The 24841-nt window shown below is 44.6% G+C and overlaps 2 protein-coding genes across 4 annotated transcripts in view; one reads left to right on the top strand and one right to left on the bottom strand.

The window, feature by feature from the left end:
• Positions 1 to 19619, bottom strand: part of LOC110495345 (progesterone-induced-blocking factor 1) — an 85690-nt gene extending 66071 nt beyond the window's left edge. For 2 of the 3 annotated variants that reach the window (XM_090207001.1, XM_090207002.1), the window contains exons 1-9: positions 18795 to 19619; positions 16998 to 17098; positions 15414 to 15612; positions 12761 to 12880; positions 12240 to 12373; positions 11956 to 12064; positions 11152 to 11333; positions 8059 to 8184; positions 5626 to 5724 (exon numbers count right to left, since the gene is read on the bottom strand). In XM_090207001.1, coding sequence (XP_090063127.1) covers positions 5626 to 5724; positions 8059 to 8184; positions 11152 to 11333; positions 11956 to 12064; positions 12240 to 12373; positions 12761 to 12880; positions 15414 to 15612; positions 16998 to 17098; positions 18795 to 19052 — 1328 coding nt within the window. In that variant the 5' untranslated portion in view covers positions 19053 to 19619. Of the gene's footprint in view, positions 1 to 5625; positions 5725 to 8058; positions 8185 to 11151; positions 11334 to 11955; positions 12065 to 12239; positions 12374 to 12760; positions 12881 to 15413; positions 15613 to 16941; positions 17099 to 18794 lie in introns of all 3 variants that reach the window. The other variant, XM_090207003.1, reaches the window with a different exon arrangement.
• A 1825-nt stretch (positions 19620 to 21444) lies between these two features.
• LOC149975364 (tRNA methyltransferase 10 homolog C-like) lies at positions 21445 to 24208 on the top strand. Its single transcript, XM_090206997.1, has one exon. The coding sequence runs from the start codon at positions 21986 to 21988 to the stop codon at positions 23810 to 23812; it is 1827 nt and encodes a 608-aa protein (XP_090063123.1). The 5' UTR covers positions 21445 to 21985; the 3' UTR covers positions 23813 to 24208.
• Positions 24209 to 24841: the final 633 nt, after the last annotated feature.

Below are 24841 nucleotides of genomic sequence, written 5' to 3'. Positions count from 1 at the left end.
ACCTACACCTGTTGTATTCAGCATTTCACTGTGAGGTCTACTACACCTGTTGTATTCATCATTTCACTGTGAGGTCTACTACACCTGTTGTATTCAGCATTTCACTGTAAGGTCTACTACACCTGTTGTATTCAGCATTTCACTGTGAGGTCTACTACACCTGTTGTATTCAGCATTTCACTGTGAGGTCTACTACACCTGTTGTATTCAGCATTTCACTGTGAGGTCTACTACACCTGTTGTATTCAGCATTTCACTGTGAGGTCTACTACACCTGTTGTATTCAGCATTTCACTGTAAGGTCTACTACACCTGTTGTATTCAGCATTTCACTGTGGGGTCTACTACACCTGTTGTATTCAGCATTTCACTGTAAGGTCTACTACACCTGTTGTATTCAGCATTTCACTGTGAGGTCTACTACACCTGTTGTATTCAGCATTTCACTGTGAGGTCTACTACACCTGTTGTATTCAGCATTTCACTGTGAGGTCTACTACACCTGTTGTATTCAGCATTTCACTGTAAGGTCTACTACACCTGTTGTATTCAGCATTTCACTGTGAGGTCTACTACACCTGTTGTATTCAGCATTTCACTGTGAGGTCTACTACACCTGTTGTATTCAGCATTTCACTGTGAGGTCTACTACACCTGTTGTATTCAGCATTTCACTGTGAGGTCTAGTACACCTGTTGTATTCAGCATTTCACTGTGAGGTCTACTACACCTGTTGTATTCAGCATTTCACTGTGAGGTCTACTACACCTGTTGTATTCAGCATTTCACTGTGAGGTCTACTACACCTGTTGTATTCAGCATTTCACTGTGAGGTCTACTACACCTGTTGTATTCAGCATTTCACTGTGAGGTCTACTACACCTGTTGTATTCAGCATTTCACTGTGAGGTCTACTACACCTGTTGTATTCATCATTTCACTGTGAGGTCTACCTACACCTGTTGTATTCAGCATTTCACTGTAAGGTCTACTACACCTGTTGTCTTCAGCATTTCACTGTGAGGTCTACTACACCTGTTGTATTCAGCATTTCACTGTAAGGTCTACTACACCTGTTGTATTCAGCATTTCACTGTAAGGTCTACTACACCTGTTGTATTCAGCATTTCACTGTAAGGTCTACTACACCTGTTGTATTCAGCATTTCACTGTAAGGTCTACTACACCTGTTGTATTCGGCATTTCACTGTGAGGTCTACTACACCTGTTGTATTCAGCATTTCACTGTGAGGTCTACTACACCTGTTGTATTCAGCATTTCACTGTGAGGTCTACTACACCTGTTGTATTCAGCATTTCACTGTGAGGTCTACTACACCTGTTGTATTCAGCATTTCACTGTGAGGTCTCCTACACCTGTTGTATTCAGCATTTCACTGTGAGGTCTACTACACCTGTTGTATTCAGCATTTCACTGTAAGGTCTACTACACCTGTTGTATTCAGCATTTCACTGTGAGGTCTACTACACCTGTTGTATTCAGCATTTCACTGTGAGGTCTACTACACCTGTTGTATTCAGCATTTCACTGTGAGGTCTACTACACCTGTTGTATTCAGCATTTCACTGTAAGGTCTACTACACCTGTTGTATTCAGCATTTCACTGTGAGGTCTACTACACCTGTTGTATTCAGCATTTCACTGTGAGGTCTACTACACCTGTTGTATTCAGCATTTCACTGTGAGGTCTAGTACACCTGTTGTATTCAGCATTTCACTGTGAGGTCTACTACACCTGTTGTATTCAGCATTTCACTGTGAGGTCTACTACACCTGTTGTATTCGGGAGCATTTGACAAATACATTTTGATTTAAAAGCAACGTTATAAAGTGTTGGTCCCGTGTTTCATGAGCTGAAATAAAAGATCACAGAAATGTTCCAGACGCACAAGAAGCTTAATTCTCTCAAAATGTTTTGCACAAATTTGTTTACATCCCTGTTAGTGAGCATTTCTCCTTTGCCAAGATAATCCATCCACCTGACAGGTGTGGCCTATCAAGACGCTGATGAAAACAGCATGATCGTTACACAGGTGCGCCTTGTGCTGGGGGACAACAAAAAGGCCACTTTAAAATGTGCAGTTGTCGTCACACAACACAACGCCCACAGATGACAGTGGTTTTGAGGGAGAGTGCACTTAGCATGCTGACGGCAGGAATGTTCACCAGAGCTGTTGCCAGAGAATGTCAAGTTAATTTCTCCGCCACAAGCTGCCGACAACGTAATTTTAGAGAATTTGGAAGTACGTCAAACCGGCCTCACAACTGCAGACCACGTGAACGTCTTGGTGTGGGCGAGCAGGTTTGCTGACGTCAACGTTGTGGAACAGAGCGCCCCGTGGTGGCGGTGGGGTTACGGTGATGGGCTACGGACAACGAACACTGTTATATTTTATAGGTGGCGATTTGAATGCGCACAGAGATACCGTGGCGAGATCCTGAGGCCCCGTTGTCGTGCCATTCATCCGCCGCCATCACCTCATGTCTCAACCTGATAAGGCACGGCCACCTGTCGCAATGTATAACATTCATATAACATTCTCAGAGGCTAAACATGAAGACTTCCATGGCCTGCGTACTGAACAGACATGTCAACTCATTGAGCATATCTCTACTCCCAGACATGTCAACTCATTGAGCATATCTCTACTCAGACATGTCAACTCATTGAGCATATCTCTACTCCCAGTCATGTCAACTCATTGAGCATATCTCTACTCACAGTCATGTCAACTCATTGAGCATATCTCTACTTCCAGACATGTGAAATCCATAGATGAGGGCCAAATACATTTATTACAAATGACCGATGTCCTTATATGAACTGTCACTCAGTAAAATCTTTGAAATGGCAGCATGTTGTGTTTCTTGTTCTGTATATATATAGACCAGGGCCTGTATGTATCAAGTGTCTCAGAGAGTGCTGGTTCAGACCATCCACCCCCTTCAACATGAATTTAGTTGTTTTAGTCGAAAAGGGCAAAAATGAATCTAAACCGGCACACTAACTATTGTACTGGAACCAGGCTGGTCTTTCTCTCTTACTGTTCTAGTAGCCGGTAGTATCTGGTCTCTCTCTCTTACTGTTCTAGTAGCTGGTAGTATCTGGCCTGTGTCTCTCTCGTACTGTTCTAGTAGCTGGTAGTATCTGGTCTCTCTCTCTCTCTTACTGTTCTAGTAGCTGGTCGTATCTGGTCTCTCTCTCTCTCTTACTGTTCTAGTAGCTGGTAGTATCTGGTCTCTCTCTCTCTCTTACTGTTCTAGTAGCTGGTAGTATCTGGTCTCTCTCTCTCTCTTACTGTTCTAGTAGCTGGTAGTATCTGGTCTCTCTCTCTCTCTTACTGTTCTAGTAGCTGGTAGTATCTGGTCTCTCTCTCTCTCTTACTGTTCTAGTAGCTGGTAGTATCTGGTCTCTCTCTCTCTAACTGTTCTAGTAGCTGGTCGTATCTGGTCTCTCTCTCTCTAACTGTTCTAGTAGCTGGTAGTATCTGGTATCTCTCTCTCTCTAACTGTTCTAGTAGCTGGTAGTATCTGGTCTCTCTCTCTCTCTAACTGTTCTAGTAGCTGGTAGTATCTGGTCTCTCTCTCTCTTACTGTTCTAGTAGCTGGTAGTATCTGGTCTCTCTCTCTTACTGTTCTAGTAGCTGGTAGTATCTGGCCTCTCTCTCTTACTGTTCTAGTAGCTGGTAGTATCTGGTCTCTCTCTCTCTTACTGTTCTATTAGCTGGTAGTATCTGGTCTCTCTCTCTCTTACTGTTCTATTAGCTGGTAGTTCCTGGTCTCTCTCTCTTACTGTTCTAGTAGCTGGTCGTATCTGGTCTCCCTCTCTCTAACTGTTCTATTAGCTGGTAGTATCTGGCCTGTGTCTCTCTCTTACTGTTCTAGTAGCTGGTAGTATCTGGCCTGTGTCTCTCTCTTACTGTTCTAGTAGCTGGTAGTATCTGGTCTCTCTCTCTCTTACTGTTCTAGTAGCTGGTAGTATCTGGTCTCTCTCTCTCTCTTACTGTTCTAGTAGCTGGTAGTATCTGGTCTCTCTCTCTCTCTTACTGTTCTAGTAGCTGGTAGTATCTGGTCTCTCTCTCTCTCTTACTGTTCTAGTAGCTGGTAGTATCTGGTCTCTCTCTCTCTCTTACTGTTCTAGTAGCTGGTAGTATCTGGTCTCTCTCTCTCTAACTGTTCTAGTAGCTGGTCGTATCTGGTCTCTCTCTCTCTAACTGTTCTAGTAGCTGGTAGTATCTGGTATCTCTCTCTCTCTAACTGTTCTAGTAGCTGGTAGTATCTGGTCTCTCTCTCTCTCTAACTGTTCTAGTAGCTGGTAGTATCTGGTCTCTCTCTCTCTTACTGTTCTAGTAGCTGGTAGTATCTGGTCTCTCTCTCTTACTGTTCTAGTAGCTGGTAGTATCTGGCCTCTCTCTCTTACTGTTCTAGTAGCTGGTCGTATCTGGTCTCTCTCTCTCTTACTGTTCTATTAGCTGGTAGTATCTGGTCTCTCTCTCTCTTACTGTTCTATTAGCTGGTAGTTCCTGGTCTCTCTCTCTTACTGTTCTAGTAGCTGGTCGTATCTGGTCTCCCTCTCTCTAACTGTTCTATTAGCTGGTAGTATCTGGCCTGTGTCTCTCTCTTACTGTTCTAGTAGCTGGTAGTATCTGGCCTGTGTCTCTCTCTTACTGTTCTAGTAGCTGGTAGTATCTGGTCTCTCTCTCTCTTACTGTTCTAGTAGCTGGTAGTATCTGGTCTCTCTCTCTCTCACTGTTCTAGTAGCTGGTAGTATCTGGCCTGTGTCTCTCTCTTACTGTTCTAGTAGCTGGTAGTATCTGGTCTCTCTCTCTCTCTTACTGTTCTAGTAGCTGGTAGTATCTGGTCTCTCTCTCTCTTACTGTTCTATTAGCTGGTAGTTCCTGGCCTCTCTCTCTTACTGTTCTAGTAGCTGGTAGTATCTGGCCTGTGTCTCTCTCTTACTGTTCTAGTAGCTGGTAGTATCTGGTCTCTCTCTCTCTTACTGTTCTATTAGCTGGTAGTATCTGGTCTCTCTCTCTCTCTTACTGTTCTAGTAGCTGGTAGTATCTGGTCTCTCTCTCTTAATGTTCTAGTAGCTGGTAGTATCTGGTCTCTCTCTCTCTTACTGTTCTATTAGCTGGTAGTATCTGGTCTCTCTCTCTCTTACTGTTCTATTAGCTGGTAGTATCTGGTCTCTCTCTCTTACTGTTCTAGTAGCTGGTCGTATCTGGTCTCTCTCTCTTACTGTTCTAGTAGCTGGTCGTATCTGGCCTGTGTCTCTTATTGTTCTAGTAGCTGGTAGTATCTGGTCTCTCTCTCTCTTACTGTTCTAGTAGCTGGTAGTATCTGGTCTCTCTCTCTCTCACTGTTCTAGTAGCTGGTAGTATCTGGCCTGTGTCTCTCTCTTACTGTTCTAGTAGCTGGTCGTATCTGGTCTCTCTCTCTTACTGTTCTAGTAGCTGGTCGTATCTGGCCTGTGTCTCTTACTGTTCTAGTAGCTGGTCGTATCTGGCCTCTCTCTCTTACTGTTCTAGTAGCTGGTAGTATCTGGTCTCTCTCTCTCTTACTGTTCTAGTAGCTGGTCGTATCTGGCCTGTGTCTCTTACTGTTCTAGTAGCTGGTCGTATCTGGCCTGTGTCTCTCTCTCTGCCGTCGTCGCTCTGTCCTTCTCCAGCACTGCGTTGTCCCGCGTCTCACGGAGGTTCCTAGAGGACAGACAGAAGCAGTAAGAATTAAAACAGAATTAACAAACAATCGACTTCATGTAAAAAAATTAAAAAATGAATAGTCTCCCAATCAAACTGTCTCAAATGGTACCTATGGGTCCTAGTCAAAAGTAGTGCACTATCGAATAGGGTGCATAGCGCACTACTTTCGACAAGGGCACTAAATAGGGAATAAGGTACATTTTTAGGGGCACTGAATCACACAATTTGTTGAATATCTGAATACATGGTCTGAGTGAAGTACAGTACTGTATTCAGAACACAGTGAAAGAGTTCCCTCTAGAGGACACGGGCGGCATCTCTATAATCTCACCTGTTCATCTCTATAATCTCACCTGTTCATCTCTATAATCTCACCTGTTCTCTCTCTCTCTCTCTCTCTGGTACATCTCTATAATCTCACCTGTTCTCTCTCTCTCTCTCTGGGACATCTCTATAATCTCACCTGTTCTCTCTCTCTCTGGGACATCTCTATAATCTCACCTGTTCATCTCTATAATCTCACCTGTTCTCTCTCTCTCTCTCTGGGACATCTCTATAATCTCACCTGTTCTCTCTCTCTCTCTCTGGGACATCTCTATAATCTCACCTGTTCTCTCTCTCTCTCTCTGGGACATCTCTATAATCTCACCTGTTCTCTCTCTCAGGGACATCTCTATAATCTCACCTGTTCTCTCTCTCTCTCTCTGGTACATCTCTATAATCTCACCTGTTCTCTCTCTCTCTCTCTGGGACATCTCTATAATCTCACCTGTTCTCTCTCTCTGGTACATCTCTATAATCTCACCTGTTCTCTCTCTCTGGTACATCTCTATAATCTCACCTGTTCTCTCTCTCAGGGACATCTCTATAATCTCACCTGTTCTCTCTCTCTCTCTCTGGTACATCTCTATAATCTCACCTGTTCTCTCTCTCTCTCTGGGACATCTCTATAATCTCACCTGTTCTCTCTCTCTCTCTCTGGGACATCTCTATAATCTCACCTGTTCTCTCTCTCTGGTACATCTCTATAATCTCACCTGTTCTCTCTCTCTCTCTCTGGGACATCTCTATAATCTCACCTGTTCTCTCTCTCTCTCTCTGGGACATCTCTATAATCTCACCTGTTCTCTCTCTCTCTGGTACATCTCTATAATCTCACCTGTTCTCTCTCTCTCTGGTACATCTCTATAATCTCACCTGTTCTCTCTCTCTCTCTCTGGGACATCTCTATAATCTCACCTGTTCTCTCTCTCTCTGGTACATCTCTATAATCTCACCTGTTCTCTCTCTCAGGGACATCTCTATAATCTCACCTGTTCTCTCTCTCTCTCTGGGACATCTCTATAATCTCACCTGTTCATCTCTATAATCTCACCTGTTCATCTCTATAATATCACCTGTTCTCTCGTTCTCTCTCTCTGGGACATCTCTATAATCTCACCTGTTCTCTCTCTCTGGGACATCTCTATAATCTCACCTGTTCATCTCTATAATCTCACCTGTTCATCTCTATAATATCACCTGTTCTCTCGTTCTCTCTCTCTGGGACATCTCTATAATCTCACCTGTTCTCTCTCTCTGGTACATCTCTATAATCTCACCTGTTCTCTCTCTCTCTCTCTCTCTCTCTCTGGTACATCTCTATAATCTCACCTGTTCTCTCTCTCGTACATCTCTATAATCTCACCTGTTCTCTCTCTGGTACATCTCTATAATCTCACCTGTTCTCTCTCTGTTACATCTCTATAATCTCACCTGCTCTCTCTCTGGTACATCTCTATAATCTCACCTGTTCTCTCTCTCGTACATCTCTATAATCTCACCTGTTCTCTCTCTGTTACATCTCTATAATCTCACCTGTTCTCTCTCTGGTCCATCTCTATAATCTCACCTGTTCTCTCTCTGGTACATCTCTATAATCTCACCTGTTTTCTCTCTCGTACAACTCTATAATCTCACCTGTTCTCTCTCTGGTACATCTCTATAATCTCACCTGTTCATCTCTATAATCTCACCTGTTCTCTCTCTGGTACATCTCTATAATCTCACCTGTTCATCTCTATAATCTCACCTGTTCTCTCTCTGGTACATCTCTATAATCTCACCTGTTCTCTCTCTGGTACATCTCTATAATCTCACCTGTTCTCTCTCTCTGGTACATCTCTATAATCTCACCTGTTCCCTCTCTCTGGTCCATCTCTATAAGCTCACCTGTTCTCTCTCTCTCTCTCTGGTACATCTCTATAATCTCACCTGTTCTCTCTCTCTCTCTCTCTGGTACATCTCTATAATCTCACCTGTTCTCTCTCTCGTACATCTCTATAATCTCACCTGTTCTCTCTCTCGTACATCTCCTTTGAGGTCCTCTGCAGGCTGTCGATCTCCTGGCTGGTCTTCAGACGAATGTTCTCCAGCTCCTCAGCAAGTTTATTCTCGTACTCTGTCTTGTAGTGGTCTCTGTGGAAAAACCATTATATTATACCTGATTGTAGCCATCCTTTGCCTTGATGACAGCTTTGCACACTCTTGGCATTCTCTCAACCAGCTTAATGAGGTAGTCACCTGGAATGCATTTCAATTAACAGGTGTGCTTTGTTAAATTGTGGAATGTCTTTCCTTCTTAATGCGTTTGAACCAATCAGGTGTGTTGTGACAAGGTAGGGGTGGTATACAGAAGATATCCCTATTTGGTAAAAGACCAAGTCCATATTATGGCAAGAACAGCTCAAATAAGCAAAGAGAAACGACAGTCCATCATTATTTTAAGACATGAAGGTCAGCCAATACGGAACATTTCAAGAACTTTGAAAGTTTCTTCAAGTGCAGTTGCAAAACATCTTGCGCTGTGATGAAACTGACTCTCATGAGGACCGCCACAGGATAGGAAGACCCAGTGTTACCTCTGCTGCAGAGGATACGTTCATTAGAGTTCCCTCTGCTGCAGAGGATAAGTTCATTAGCCCAAATAAATGCTTCACTGCTTCACTGTTCAGAGGAGACTGTGTGAATCAGACCTTCATGGTCGAATTGCTGCAAATAAGCCACTACTAAAAGACACCAATAAGAAGAAGAGACTTGCTTGGACCAAGAAACACGAGCAATGGACCTTAGACAGGTGGAAACATGTCCTTCGGTCTGATGAGTCCAAATATGAGATGTTTGGTTCCAAGCGCTGTGTCTTCGTGAGATGCAGAGTAGTTGAACGAATGATCTCTGCATGTGTGGTTCCCACCGTGAAGCATGGAGGAGGAGGTGTGATGGTGCTTTGCTGGTGACAGTGTCAGTGGTTTATTTAGAATTCAATGCATATTTAACCAGCATGGCTCCCACAGCATTCTGCTGCAATACATCAACCCATCTGGTTTGCTCTTAGTGGGACTATAATTTGTTTTTCAACAGGACAATGACCCAACACACCTCCCGGCTGTGTAAGGGCTATTTGACCAAGGAGGAGAGTGATGGAGCGCTGCATCAGATGACCTGGCCTCCACAATCCCCCGACCTCAACCCACTTGAGATGGTTTGAGATGAGTTGGACCGCAGAGTGAATTAAAAGCAGCGAACAAGTGCTCAGCATATGTGGGAACTCCTTCAAGACTGTTGTAAAATAATTCCGGGTGAAGCTGGTTGAGAGAATGTCAAGAGTGTGAAAAGCTGTCATCAAAGAAAAGGGTGGCTACGTGGAAGAAACTAAAATATAAAAAGTATTTTAATTTGTTTAACACTATTTTGGTTACTACATGATTCCATATGTGTTATTTCATAGTTTTGATGTCTTCACAATGTAGAAAATAACAAAAATAAAGAAAAACCCATTGAATGAATTAGGCGTGTCCAAACTTTTGACTGGTACAATATATACAAAAGTATGTGGACACCCCATCAAATTAATGAATTTGGCTATTTCAGCCACAACCGTTGTTGACAGGTGTATAAAATCGAGCACACAGACATGCAATCTCCATAGACAAACATTGGCAGTAGAATGGCTTTACTGAAGAGCTCAGTGACTTTCAACGTGGCACCGTCATAGAATGCCACCTTTCCAACAAGTCAGTTTGTCACATTTCTGCCCCGGATCAACTGTAATTGCCTCTATTGTGAAGTGGAAAGTTCCAGAACTCACGACAGAGTTCCAAACTGGGAAAGGGGGATACCTAAGTCAGTTATTCAACTGAATTTATTCAACTGAACTGTGTCAAACCGATTTAACCCAAATTAAATGAAATGGGTTTCCATGGCCGAGCAGCTGCACACAAGTCTAAGATCACCATGCGCAATGCCAATCGTCGGCTGGAGTGGTTTAAAGCTCACCGCCATTGGACTCTGGAGCAGTGGAAACACATTCTTTGGAGTGATGAATCACGCTTCACCATCTGGCAGTCCGACGAACGAATCTGGGTTTGGTGGATGCCAGGAGAAGGCTACGAGCCTGAATGCATAGTGCCAACCGTAAAGTTTGGTGGAGGAGGAATAATGGTTTTGGCCCCTTAGTTCCAGTGAAGGGAAATCTTAACACTACAGCAGACAATGACATTCTAGACGATTCTGTGCTTCCAACTTTGTGGCAACAGTTTGGGGAAGGCCCTTTCCTGTTTCAGCATGACAATGCCCCTGTGCACAAAGCGAGGTCCATACAGAAATGGTTTGTCGAGATTGGTGTGGAAGAACTTGACTGGCCTGCACAGAGCCCTGACCTCAACCCCATCGAACACCTTTGGGATGAATTGGAAAGCAGACTGCGAGCCAGGACTAATCGCCCACCTCAGTACCCGACCTCACTAATGCTCTTGTGGCTGAATGAAAGCAAGTCTCCACAGCAATGTTCCAACATCTAGTGGAATGCCTTCCCAGAAGAGTGGAGGCTGTTATAGCAGCAAAGGGGGGACCAACTCCATATTAATGACTTCCCAGAAGAGTGGAGGCTGTTATAGCAGCAAAGGGGGATCCAACTCCATATTAAAGCCTTCCCAGAAGAGTGGAGGCTGTTATAGCAGCAATGGGGGGGTCCAAATCCATATTAATGCCTTCCCAGAAGAGTGGAGGCTGTTATAGCAGCAAAGGGGGGGTCCAAATCCATATTAATGCCTTCCCAGAAGAGTGGAGGCTGTTATAGCAGCAAAGGGGGGTCCAACTCCATATTAATGACTTCCCAGAAGAGTGGAGGCTGTTATAGCAGCAAAGGGGGGTTCAACTCCATATTAATGACTTCCCAGAAGAGTGGAGGCTGTTATAGCAGCAAAGGGGGGTCCAACTCCATATTAATGACTTCCCAGAAGAGTGTAGGCTGTTATAGGGTTGGGGAGGGGTACTGACCTAGAAGGGTTAGGGAGGAGTACTGACCTAGGAGGGTTAGGGAGGAGTACTGATATAGAAGGGTTAGGGTGGGGTACCGACCCAGAAGGGTTAGGGAGGGGTACTGACCTAGAAGCAATGTATTTGTGATAGACCTCCTCCCTGGCCCTCTGGGCGCCGTCCAGCTGGGTCTGCAGCCTCTCTAGACGGTCTTCCTGGTGGGCACAGCGCACATTCAGCTCCATGCTCTGTCTGTGAACATATTCCTTATCCTTCTGGAGGAGGGTCACCGTCTGCTGCAGAGTAGACATCTGGAACACAGAGGGGTTAGAGGTAGTCAATCCATCTGGAGGAGGGTCACTGTCTCCTGCAGAGTAGACACCTGGAACACAGAGGGGTTAGAGGTAGTCTTTATCAATCTGGAGGAGGGTCACTGTCTCCTGCAGAGTAGACACCTGGAGGACAGAGGGGTTAGAGGTAGTCAATCCATCTGGAGGAGGGGCACCGTCTGCTGCAGAGTAGACACCTGGAACAGAGGGGTTAGAGGTAGTCTTCATCCATCTGGAGGAGGGGCATTGACTGCTGCAGAGTAGACACCTGGAACAGAGGGGTTAGAGGTAGTCTTCATCCATCTGGAGGAGGGGCATTGACTGCTGCAGAGTAGACACCTGGAGGACAGAGGGGTTAGGGGTAGTCTATCCATCTGGAGGAGGGGCACCGTCTGCTGCAGACACCTGGAGGACATTTAACGTGACATGTTGTCATTTAGCAGATGCTGTAATTCAGAGGGACTTCCAGTCAGTATCTTCCACTAAGGAAGGTGAGACAACACCTATCAGCCAATCAGTGGTACTGTGAAAAGTCCCATGTTGGCAACATTGGCAACATCAAGGTGTTAGGCGGGTAGAAGTAGTATCCAGGTTGGTGTTGTACCTCTCGACTCAGCTCATTCCTCTCCCTGGTCTGGACCTCATGAGTCATCTCCAGCAGCTCCAGTCTCTTCCTCAACTCTCTCACCTCACACTCAAACGCATCCCGCTCACTGGAAAGGAAGGGAGGATCGACGTTTAGTTTCTAAATGTCTAAACACACAAATACATTTTTCAAAGTGAAAGAATCCATTTTGTAAATCCTTCTTCAGACATTTGATCTGACAGGGACACTTGATGAAAACCGAGGTGGTCTTTCCTCCCCCTCTCTCTCTCTCTCTCTCTTACCGTTTGATGTTAGAGTAGTTGTCCCGCTTGAAGTCTCCCTCCTGGATGAGCCCTTTAGTGTCAGCCAGCTCCAGAGTTAGTCTCTGGTTCCTGATCTCCAGCTCTGACCTCACCCTGCGCTCCTCCTCGTAACTCTACACCACAGGAGGAAGGTTACAATACAATCACATGGACCGACACTGCTCTAAGACAAACAGTACCTCCATGAAGGCCCTGATCTGTCCTCTCTCTATCTGTACCTCCATGAAGGCTCTGATCTGTCCTCTCTCTGTCTGTACCTCCATGAAGGCTCTGATCTGTCCTATCTCTGTCTGTAGCTCCATGAAGGCTCTGATCTGTCCTCTCTCTGTCTGTACCCCCATGAAGGCTCTGATCTGTCCTCTCTCTGTCTGTACCTCCATGAAGGCTCTGATCTGTCCTCTCTATCTGTACCTCCATGAAAACTCTGATCTGTCCTCTGTGTGTGTGTGTGTGTGTGTGTGTGTGTGTGTGTGTGTGTGTGTGTGTGTGTGTGTGTATACCTTCATAAGGGCCTTGATCTCAGTCCTGTGTGTCTCCAGGTCGTCTGTCAGGCTGTTCCTCTTGACATGGAGCTCAGAGAGCTGGGCTTTGAGAGGACTCACCACCTCATAGAAATACACCTGGGAGAATACCACACAGCATTAACACACCTGGGAGAACACCACACAGCATTAACACACCTGGGAGAACACCACACAGCATTAACACACCTGGGAGAACACCACACAGCATTAACACACCTGGGAGAACACCACACAGCATTAACACACCTGGGAGAACACCACACAGCATTAACACACCTGGGAGAACACCACACAGCATTAACACACCTGGGAGAACACCACACAGCATTAAAACAGCATTATAACAACACACTGAACTTTAACAACACACTGCATTATAACAACACACTGCATTTCAACACAACACACTGCATTATAACACAACACACTGCATTACCACAACACACTGCATTATAACACAACACACTGCATTTCAACACAACACACTGCATTATAACCCAACACACTGCATTATAACACAACACACTGCATTATAACACAACACACTGCATTATAACATAACACACTGCATTATAACACAACACACTGCATTATAACATAACACACTGCATTATAACACAACACACTGCATTATAACACAACACACTGCATTACCACAACACACTGCATTATAACACAACACACTGCATTATAACACAACACACTGCATTATAACACAACACACTGCATTATAACACAACACACTGCATTATAACACAACACACTGCATTATAACACAACACACTGCATTATAACACAACACACTGCATTATAACACAACACACTGCATTATAACACAACACACTGCATTATAACAACACACAACACACTGCATTATAACACAACACACTGCATTATAACACAACACACTGCATTATAACTCAACACATTGCATTACCACAACACACTGCATTATAACACAACACACTGCATTATAACAACACACAACATTATAACACAACACACGGCATTATAACACAACACACTGCATTATAACACACAACACACTGCATTATAACACAACACACTGCATTATAACACAACACACTGCATTATAACACAACACATTGCATTACCACAACACACTGCATTATAACACAACACACTGCATTATAACACAACACACTGCATTATAACACAACACACTGCATTATAACACAACACACTGCATTATAACACAACACACTGCATTATAACACAACACACTGCATTATAACAACACACTGCATTATAACACAACACATTGCATTATAACACAACACACTGCATTACCACACAACACACTGCATTACCACAACACACTGCATTATAACACAACACACTGCATTACTACAACACACTGCATTATAACAACACACAACACACTGCATTATAACACAACACACTGCATTACTACAACACACTGCATTATAACAACACACAACACACTGCATTACTATAACACACTGCATTATAACAACACACTGCATTATAACACAACACACTGCATTAACACAACACACAACACACAGCATTATAACAACACACTGCATTAACACACCACATTACCACAACACACTGCATTAACACACCACATTACCACAACACACTGCATTAACACAACACACTGCATTAACATATCACATTAACACAACACACTGCATTAACACACAACACACTGCATTAACACACCACAACACACTGCATTACCAGAACACACATCATTAACACAACACACTGCATTACCAGAACACACATCATTAACACAACACACTGCATTACCAGAACACACATCATTAACACACAAGACACTGCATTACCAAAACACACATCATTAACACACAAGACACTGCATTAACACAACACACTGCATTACCACAACACATTACCACAACACACTGCATTAACATACCACATTACCACAACACACTGCATTAACACAACACACCACATTACCACAACACACCACAACACACCACATTAACACACCACATTAACACAACACACTGCATTAACACACCACATTACCACAACACACCACATTAACACACCACATTAACACAACACACTGCATTAACACACCACATTACCACAACACACCACAACACACCACATTAACACACCACATTACCACAACACACTGCATTAACACACCACATTAACACAACACACTGCATTAACACACCACATTACCACAACACACCACATTAACACACGACATTACCACAACACACTGCATTAACACACCACATTACCACAACACAATGCATTAACATACCACATTACCACAACACACTGCATTAACATACCACATTACCACAACACACTGCATTAACACACTACATTACCACAACACACTGCATTAACACACCACATTAACACAACACACTGCATTAACACACCACATTACCACAACACACTGCATTAACACACCACATTACCACAACACACTGCATTAACACACCACATTACCACAACACACTGCATTAACATACCACATTACCACAACACACTGCATTAACACAACACACCACATTAACACAACACACTGCATTAACACAACACACCACATTAACACACCACATTAGCAGGATCTCTCCCCAGGTCTTACCGCTACGTATTCAGTGATAGAGAGTCTCTCCTCTGGGATATCTCGGAGCTCCTTGTATTTGTCCTCGGTGAGCTCCAGGTCCCTGAGGCTGCGTCGCAGGTCTCCTGCCTTGTCACACAGCTGTCTGTTAGTCTCCTCCAGCTGCTTCTGTCTCAGTAGGATCCCATCCATCTCCTGCTTCCTCAGAGCCTGCTGCTTCCTGCAGGACAGACAGAGAACCACACTGACTTGAGGCAAATATAAAAAGAGGGCACCCTTTCCATGCCTGCTTGGTTGAACATCTTTCAATCTTTTAGAGGTTCTGGGTTCAGCAAGGTGATCCTGTGTTGACCTAAGACCCCTACGACTGATCAGAGAGACTTGGTTGAACATCTTTCAATCTTTTAGAGGTTCTGGGTTCAGCAAGGTGATCCTGTGTTGACCTAAGACCCCTATGACTGATCAGAGAGACTTGGTTGAACATCTTCCAATCTTTTAGAGGTTCTGGGTTCAGCAAGGTGATCCTGTGTTGACCTACGACCCCTACGACTGATCAGAGAGACTTGGTTGAACATCTTCCAATCTTTTAGAGGTTCTGGGTTCAGCAAGGTGATCCTGTGTTGACCTACGACCCCTACGACTGATCAGAGAGACTCTGTATCTGCCATATTCTCTGCTGCCAATGACTGGAACGAACTACAAAAATCTCTGAAACTGGAAACACTTATCTCCCTCACTAGCTTTAAGCACCAACTGTCAGAGCAGCTCACAGATTACTGCACCTGTACATAGCCCACCTATAATTTAGCCCTATCAACTACCTCTTTCCCTACTGTATTTAATTTATTTATTTATTTTGCTCCTTTGCACCCCATTATTTTTATTTCTACTTTGCACATTCTTCCATTGCAAAACTACCATTCCAGTGTTTTACTTGCTATATTGTATTTACTTTGCCACCAAGGCCTTTTTTGCCTTTACCTCCCTTCTCACCTCATTTGCTCACATTGTATATAGACTTGTTTATACTTTGTTATTGACTGTATGTTTGTTTTACTCCATGTGTAACTCTGTGTTGTTGTATCTGTCGAACTGCTTTGCTTTATCTTGGCCAGGTCGCAATTGTAAATGAGAACTTGTTCTCAACTTGCCTACCTGGTTAAATAAAGGTAAAATAAAATAAATAAATAAATAAATAAAAATATTATTATGGCTAAGGTTAGTCAAGGTCTCAGATCTGTTCCTACCTCCTCATCCTGGGTGAGTTGCAGCTAGCTGCCCAATCTCAGATCTGTTCCTACCTCCTCATCCTGGGTGAGTTGCAGCTGGCTGTCCAGTCTCAGATCTGTTCCTACCTCCTCATCCTGGGTGAGTTGCAGCTAGCTGCCCAATCTCAGATCTGTTCCTACCTCCTCTCATCCTGGGTGAGTTGCAGCTAGCTGCCCAATCTCAGATCTGTTCCTACCTCCTCTCATCCTGGGTGAGTTGCAACTGGCTGTCCAGTCTCAGAGTCAGGACTTGTTAGTCAAGGTCTCAGATCTATTCCTACCTGCTCTCATCCTGGGTGAGTTGCAGCTGTCTGTCCAGTCTCAACTCTGTTCCTACCTCCTCTCATCCTGGGTGAGTTGCAGCTGGCTGTCCAGTCTCAGAGCCAGAACTTGTTTCTGGTGCAGGGCAACATTCAGCCTCTCCTCCAGCTCCTCCGTCTAGGGAAGAGAGCACAGAACAAGTAGAGTGATACATATGCGTGTCCCCAGCTCCAGCTCCTCCGTCTAGAGAAGAGAGCACAGAACAAGTAGAGTGATACATATGCGTGTCCCCAGCTCCAGCTCCTCCGTCTAGAGAAGAGAGCACAGAACAAGTAGAGTGATACATATGCGTGTCCCCAGCTCCAGCTCCTCTGTCTAGAGAAGAGAGCACAGAACAAGTAGAGTGATACATATGCGTGTCCCCAGCTCCAGCTCCTCTGTCTAGAGAAGAGAGCACAGAACAAGTAGAGTGATACATATGCGTGTCCCCAGCTCCAGCTCCTCCGTCTAGAGAAGAGAGCACAGAACAAGTAGAGTGATACATATGCGTGTCCCCAGCTCCAGCTCCTCTGTCTAGAGAAGAGAGCACAGAACAAGTAGAGTGATACATATGCGTGTCCCCAGCTCCAGCTCCTCCGTCTAGAGAAGAGAGCACAGAACAAGTAGAGTGATACATAAACGTGTCCCCAATGGCCCCTAATTCTCTGTCCTACTTCAGCCGGGGCCGGACATACCCCGTTCTGGTGCTATCTGGTATATAATGTAAATAAATCTAAAATGGCCGCATGTTTTTGGACTCCTTTATCAGTTCCTACCCGATTAAGTACAATACCATGGGAAATTCATGTTGAAAGGACAGCTTGTGTTTGGAGCTAAAAGGGTGGGACTAAAAACAACAAGAAGATAACGAAATGCAAATTATACTGGGTCTGGAAAATGTATTTAGCTTCACAACCTTTGTGAAACAGTTTAAAAAATGAAATGGCATATAGTTTTTCAACAGGACAATGACCCAACACCAAGAAGGAGAATGAGGCATCAGATGACCTGGCCTCCACAATCATTCAACCTCAACCCACTCGAGATGGTCTGGGATGAGTTGGACCGCAGAGGGAAGGAAAAGCAGCCAACAAGTGCTCAGCAAGACTGTTGGAAAATTATTCCAGGTGAAGCTGGTTGAGAGAATGCCAAGCGTGTGCAAAGCTGTCATCAAGGCAAAGGGTGGCTACTTTGAAGAATCTCAAATATATTTTGATTTGTTTAACACTTTATGAGTAAATGTTTTTATTTTTTAACGTTAGCCGACATGGGCTAGTTGATCTGGACATCTCTGACACGTTATGAATATCTCTCTACGGTCCGTAATGACTGACATGACAAGAGGACCTGATTATGCACCACCCAATTTAGAAATTGCACCTTGTGCATTCTACTATTAAAAACTGTCAAGAGTAACTTTAAAGCGGGACATACAAGTCCTTTTCCAACCATGTAGAGTTAAAGATAACATAAAAGAAGCAGGCTGAACGTCGTTTGACGTCCCTACTTTAAGGCCCTCTAGGGCCCTGGGGCGGCAGGGTAGCCTAGTGGTTAGAGCGTTGGACTAGTAACCGGAAGGTTGTGAGTTCAAACCCCCGAGCTGACAAGGTACAAATCTGTCGTTCTGCCCCTGAACAGGCAGTTAACCCACTGTTCCCAGGCCGTCATTGAAAATAAGAATTTGTTCTTAACTGACTTGCCTGGTTAAATAAAGGTAAAATAAAATAAAAAATAAGTAATAGAATAGGATACTATTTGAGAAGCAGCCCCACATGTATGCTGATGTGAAGGTTTGGTAGCTCGACGGAACATCTTCGAGATCCTAGCTAACTACCTTTGTCAAGTGGTCCACTTTCATGTTATCTATGATGAGATTTTTCTGCGACATCTCTATTTTTAACAGCTGTAAGTTGTGCAGTAGCTCTTTCCTCTCGAGGAGCTGTCGGGTGACTTTCTGTGTCCCGGTGCGGTCCCGTTCGTCCGACGACGAGATGTCTTCCGTAGGCACCGTGGTCTCCAGACTGAATTCTTCCGACTCCTCTAGGGAGCTGGAGATATTCACCGACGGGTTTTTCTGCTTCTTCGGAGGCATTTTGTACCTAGATAACGTTAGCCACCTCGCTTTTGTCAAACAAGTAGTGATCTGCTTTTTGCCAGCTAACTACTGAGCAAATAACTTTAGTATTACCGAAGATTAAGGATTAGCGAACTCAAGAGTTCAAGGACAGTTAAGGCGTTAGCTAGCTAGTTGCATGATTGTACTAACTAGCTAACAACGACGACTGTTGCACGACATATACTGGTAACGAGCTCCTTGTCTGTGGTTGCATTAACTGTTAGCTACGGTACAGAACTAGTTAGTTACATAGTTATTAGTTAGCTAACGTCGAATAGTTGGAAAAGTTCACTGTCCAACAGGTAGCTTCATAGCTAGCTGGCTAATTCCTTACAAATTATTCAGTTTTTTGTTGTAATATCCATAAATTAAATGGGGTTTAGCATTTCCAATTTATATTCGCGAACAACCCTAAATGTTCGGTGGTCGCTGTTTTCATAATTTCAACGGTCCCGCTTCGAATCGCATAGAAACCGCCGCTAGCGGATCACAACAAACAAACGGAAGTGACATCCGAGTCACTTCCGTTTGTTTTGCAACCACATAAAATGTCCGCCAGAAACAGCAACGTTTAATAATAATTTATTCAACTTTTTTTTTTAGCGCTATTCATTACATAAAGGATCTCAAAGCGCTTTAAAGAAACAAAACAAAACATAATGAGATTGACAGTCAATAGAAAATTCATTGCTTTGAGTGGTAATCTGAGGGAGATGGTTAAGCGGGGAGAGAAAGTTCGGGGGCAGGCAGGCAGCACGGTTTTCTTCTTCGAGGTTTTATTGGCGGACTACATCCCAAAATGGTGCATTGCCACCCCCTACTGGGTGGGGTGAAAACAAACATTTTAAAAATACTAAAAATAACTTAAAATAATAATAATAATGTATAAATATTTTAATCCCAGAAATAGTTCAGCTACATTAACAATTATATATATCTTTCTTGACTTACTTTCAACTTGTGCAGTTCCGTTTATCGCCAATGCTATAAATGACACAGAGTCCACTATCTTCACATTAAGGATTTCTGGGTCCTGATGTTGATTCTCAGCCTGTGGTGAAGGCTCCAATGTAGGCATATCATTCTTCACGACCGCAGGACCTTCAGATATACTCACTCTTTCAACCCTTTTGACAGCCTCTGCATAGGAGACTCTCAACTGCCTTTGATTTGAGCAACCTCAGTCTCTTTCACCCTACATTGGGAACTCCAATGATTGCTCTTCATGCTCCCCACCACAGTTGATTGCTCTTCATGCTCCCCACCACAGTGGATTGCTCTTCATGCTCCCCAACACAGTTGATTGCTCTTCATGCTCCCCACCACAGTTGATTGCTCTTCATGCTCCCCACCACAGTTGATTGCTCTTCATGCTCCCCACCACAATTGATTGCTCTTCATGCTCCCCACCACAGTTGCAACATGTTGCTCCTTGTCTATTCTCTTCTACTAGACATTTAACATCTCCTTCATAGTGGTTTTTTTCACACATCACACATCTCAGCTTCTCCCTTCTGCAGACACTTCTTCCATGTTCACACATTTGGCAGAAAGAACATTGTAAAATGCCGTTTTACAGAAGCTCCAACAGTACATACATCCCAGGTACACTCGAGTAGGGAGAGATTCCACGTCAAAGAAGATCATTAGAAGAGACGTTAGTCTCTTCTCCTTCTTGCCATTAGCCATATGATTCAGTGTTCATCGATCACTCCTGGAATATCCTTAAATAAAACAATAAAACATCCTCTGAGACTCCAGAAATGACTTACTAGACAGGTGTCCTCCCTCGACAGGTGTCACAAAAACGAAAACACTTACGGGAAGCATAGAAATAGCACACATCTACTGATTCTTAGACTTGCTTTCAATGAGAATGACAGATCTATAGCACACATTTCTATGTGAATTTGGTGGGGTATTCCAAAAATATTTATATTGCAGCTTTAAATGTTTCAAAGACAGTATTACATGTATTTAAGTATTTGGGAACAATAACATTAGTCATCTAAAACAATTATACTTTAAGGAAAAATGTTTTTACATATTTTATGTTTCGCTAACATAATATAATTTAAAAGTATGCATTAAGGTGTTTGTAATATAATACATGTGGCAAAAAAACGAATGTAGAATATTTAGCTAGCAACCTCCATGGGAATTCGCTATTAATTGTGCTAATTTTGTTAGCATTCTGATAATAGAAGCCCAATGGGCTTTTTAGCGTTTTTTGGAGCTCCCTTTCGAAAGCTTCCAAAATATGTTTTACAACGGTGGGGGAGTGTCAAGGTGGAGGCACAGTGACTTCACAGTGAAACAGTGACACAGCGCCCCCTATCAGTCGCCTAGTTTATATACGAACCATTGAGCAGGACTCAGGTGAAGTTTAAACTCAGTTGGTAGTTCAGGGTAATTTCCGGTTCCAAATTGTCTCGTGCATTAAACGTTGTTTACTATGTATTGACGTGGGAAAATAACAGATTTTTTTGTATGATTGGTGAAATGTGAGACAGTCTTCTGTACAAATTGTTATGCCCAGAACATTAATCCCGGAACAAATATTTTTTGCACTTGTATCAGCACGACTGAATAATGGCGTTGCACACCTTTACAACGTGACCTTTCGACATTTTTTTTCGATGAGCACGGATGTAAAATTGAATTCAGACTGACACAAATGTAAGACATTCAATGGAATATTACCACGATTATATGATCCATTCTGTCCTTGTTGAGAGTGGACCTTAATTGCAGTTTGTATGATTTTTTTCTCTCTCGTGATTATGGAATATAAACACAGTCGCTTTCTATCTTGTCTGCACGTCGAACGGTATTTCCTCCTCTCCCGATGGACAGTTCTGGAACTTTAAATATAACGACGTGAGTGTCAACATCTTGACTCCATATGCATGTATCATCAAACCATTGAAATGATGAGGTTTCTCACCCCACCGCTTTTGAACGAGCTGCGGCGGCGTCTCCCGCTGGTATCCACTGTCGCAAATAAACAGCTACCACTCACCTGCCTTCTCCCACCCCACCACTTTGCACCCCTAAAACGGCCTCTCTATACTGGGGCCACACTAAGAAAAGATGTACCCCTCCCTCAGTCTAAAGAAGATCAGACTGAAGAGAAACTGGACCTGGACATATGGAAGTCTGTGATGAGGTTTCAGGTCCCAGCGGTGGAGGAGGAGAAACAGGGAGGTGAGGAGGGAGGTGGTGGTGCTGCTCCTTCAGGACCAGGTGGAGGTGTAGCAGGGCAGGAGGAGGTCTCCCCACTGGAGGCCACCAGAGAGCTGGTAGTGATGTGGCGTCAGGCTGGGAAGCTGGTGCCAGAGACCATGACTGACGAGGAGCTGGGGATCCTGGCCGAGTTCCAAACCAAGTCCTCCAAGAAGAGGTACCTGAAATACCTGGCCATCAAGGAGAGCCACAAGAACAACCACAAGCAGAAACAGGAGAAGAAGAAGGCAGAGAGGAGCGAGAGGTTCCTGGAGGACGATAGGATCAGGCCTGGCGGTGTGAGAGGAGAGGAGGGGGAACTGAGGAACACTTACCTTCTCCAGTTCTGGGGTCGTTCCCTGGACAAGCTGCTGGGGTGGAGGTCGGCCCAGGCCGTGGTGTTCGGCCAGCCGCTGGTGTTCGATATGTCCTACGAACAGCAGATGACGCGTCGGGAGGTGGAGAACACTGTGTCCCAGCTGATGGAGGTGGAGGGGTGGAACCGCCGAGCCCCGGACCCTTTCCACCTACACTTCTGTAACTTGCAGCCGGACGGGGGTTACCACAGGGAGCTGGTTAAACGGTACGGCGCCGAGGCCTGGGAGCGCCTCCTCATCACCTCCACAGAGCAACGTCACGTGGACCTGTTCCCCCGGGACGACCTGGTCTACCTGACGGCGGACTCCCCCAACGTCCTCCGTACCTTCGACAACTCTAAGGTCTACATCGTGGGCTCCATGGTGGACCGCTCCATCCAATCAGGGCTCTCCCTGGCCAACGCCAAGCGTCTGAAGCTGAATACGGCCCGTCTGCCACTTGATGACTTCCTCCAATGGGAGACGGGGGCCAAGAACCTGACCCTGGATCAAATGATACGCATCTTGCTGACACTGAAGGAGAGTGGGAGATGGGAGGAGGCGCTGGAGCACGTACCCAAGAGGAAACATGATGGATTCTACCAGGAGAAACCCCAGCGGGACAGAGACAGAGGCTCAGATAAGGACAGGAGGTTTAGTGGCAGAACCAGAGGAGACACAGGGTTCAGGGCTGGGGACAGAGACTGTGATAGAACATTCAGGAGTGGGGACAGAGAGAGGACATTTAGTAGAAGAGACAGTGTATTGAAGAGTGGGGACAGTGACAGAGCAATTAGGAATGGGGACAGAGAAGGAGACAGTGACAGAGCAGTCAGGACTGGAGACAGAGGAGACAGTGACAGAGCAGTCAGGACTGGAGACAGAGCAGTCAGGACTGGAGACAGAGATGGTATGGAGGAGTGGAGACAGAAACAGATGAATGGTGTGGTCAGAGAGAGAGGATCCACTAGCAGACATAAGGACAGTGTATTCAGTAGCAGAGACAGGGTAGCAGTCAGGAAGGAAGCAGCAGGGGATGCAGAGAACAGACAGAACACACAGACCACCACCAGGGTACGGACATCACTAAAAACCAAGATGGAGGATCGGAACAGTACAGCCAAGAGCGGGAAGAAATTGCGGGAGGAAGAGTAGCCTTATTGGGCCAAATATTCTGAGACATTTCTCCTCTGAATGTTCTTCAGTTTCACCCTGTTGTGTTAATCGATTCAGAGATGACCTGATGAAAAGCACGTCTAAATGCCTTGAACACTTGACAGGTGTGGCATATCAAGACGCTGATTAAAACAGCATTGGTCGTTACACAGGTGCACCTTGTGCTGGGGTACAATAAAAGGCCAGTTCGGCAACAGCTTCAGGTGGACCATGAACAGAAACATTTTGAACTCAGTGAGACTGTTGATTGTTTGGAATCTTTGGCGTATTTGCTACTTTGTGTCAATGTACACCGAGGGGAAAACAATATATAAACGCAACATGTGAAGTGTATTATGAGCTGAAATAAAAGATCCAGAACATTTTCCACAAAAAGCTTATTTCTCTCTAAACATTTTGCACACATCTGTTTTACATCCCTGTTCGTGAGCATTTCTTATTTGTCATGATGATCCATCCGCCTTACAGGTGTGGCATATCAAGATGCTGATTAAACAGAATTGGTCATTACACAGGTGCACCTTGTGCTGGGGTACAATAAAAGTCCACTTTGGCAAAAGCTCCAGGTGTACATTCCTGCAGTCAGCATGCCAATTGCAACGCTCCCTCAAAACTTGAGACATCTGTGGCGTTGTGTTGTGTGACAAAATCACACATTTTAAAGTGGCCTGAGGGAGTGTGCAGTTGGCATGTTGACTGCAGGAATGTCCACCAGGGCTGTTGCCAGAGATTTTAATGTTAATTTCTCTACCATAAACTGCCTCCAACATCGCTCCCTCCCTGTGCGTCTAACCGGCCTCACAACCACAGACCAGGTGTAACCACGCCAGTCCAGGACCTCCTCATCCGGCTTCTTCACCTGCGGGGGGGGGGAGAAGCTCTTTCTGATTGGGTGGGTCTGGCTCCCCTGTGGGTGGGTCTGGCTCCCCAGTGGGTGGGTCTGGCTCCCCAGTGGGTGGGTCTGGCTCCCCGGTGGGTGGGTCTGGCTCCCCGGTGAGTGGGCCTGGC

The sequence above is a fragment of the Oncorhynchus mykiss genome, chromosome 18 (genome assembly GCF_057628025.1).
Source record: "Oncorhynchus mykiss isolate SJ-2025 chromosome 18, ASM5762802v1, whole genome shotgun sequence".
Taxonomy (NCBI): domain Eukaryota; kingdom Metazoa; phylum Chordata; class Actinopteri; order Salmoniformes; family Salmonidae; genus Oncorhynchus; species Oncorhynchus mykiss.
The sequence above is the reverse complement of the archived record's forward strand: the minus strand, read 5'-3'. Positions and strand labels throughout refer to the sequence as shown.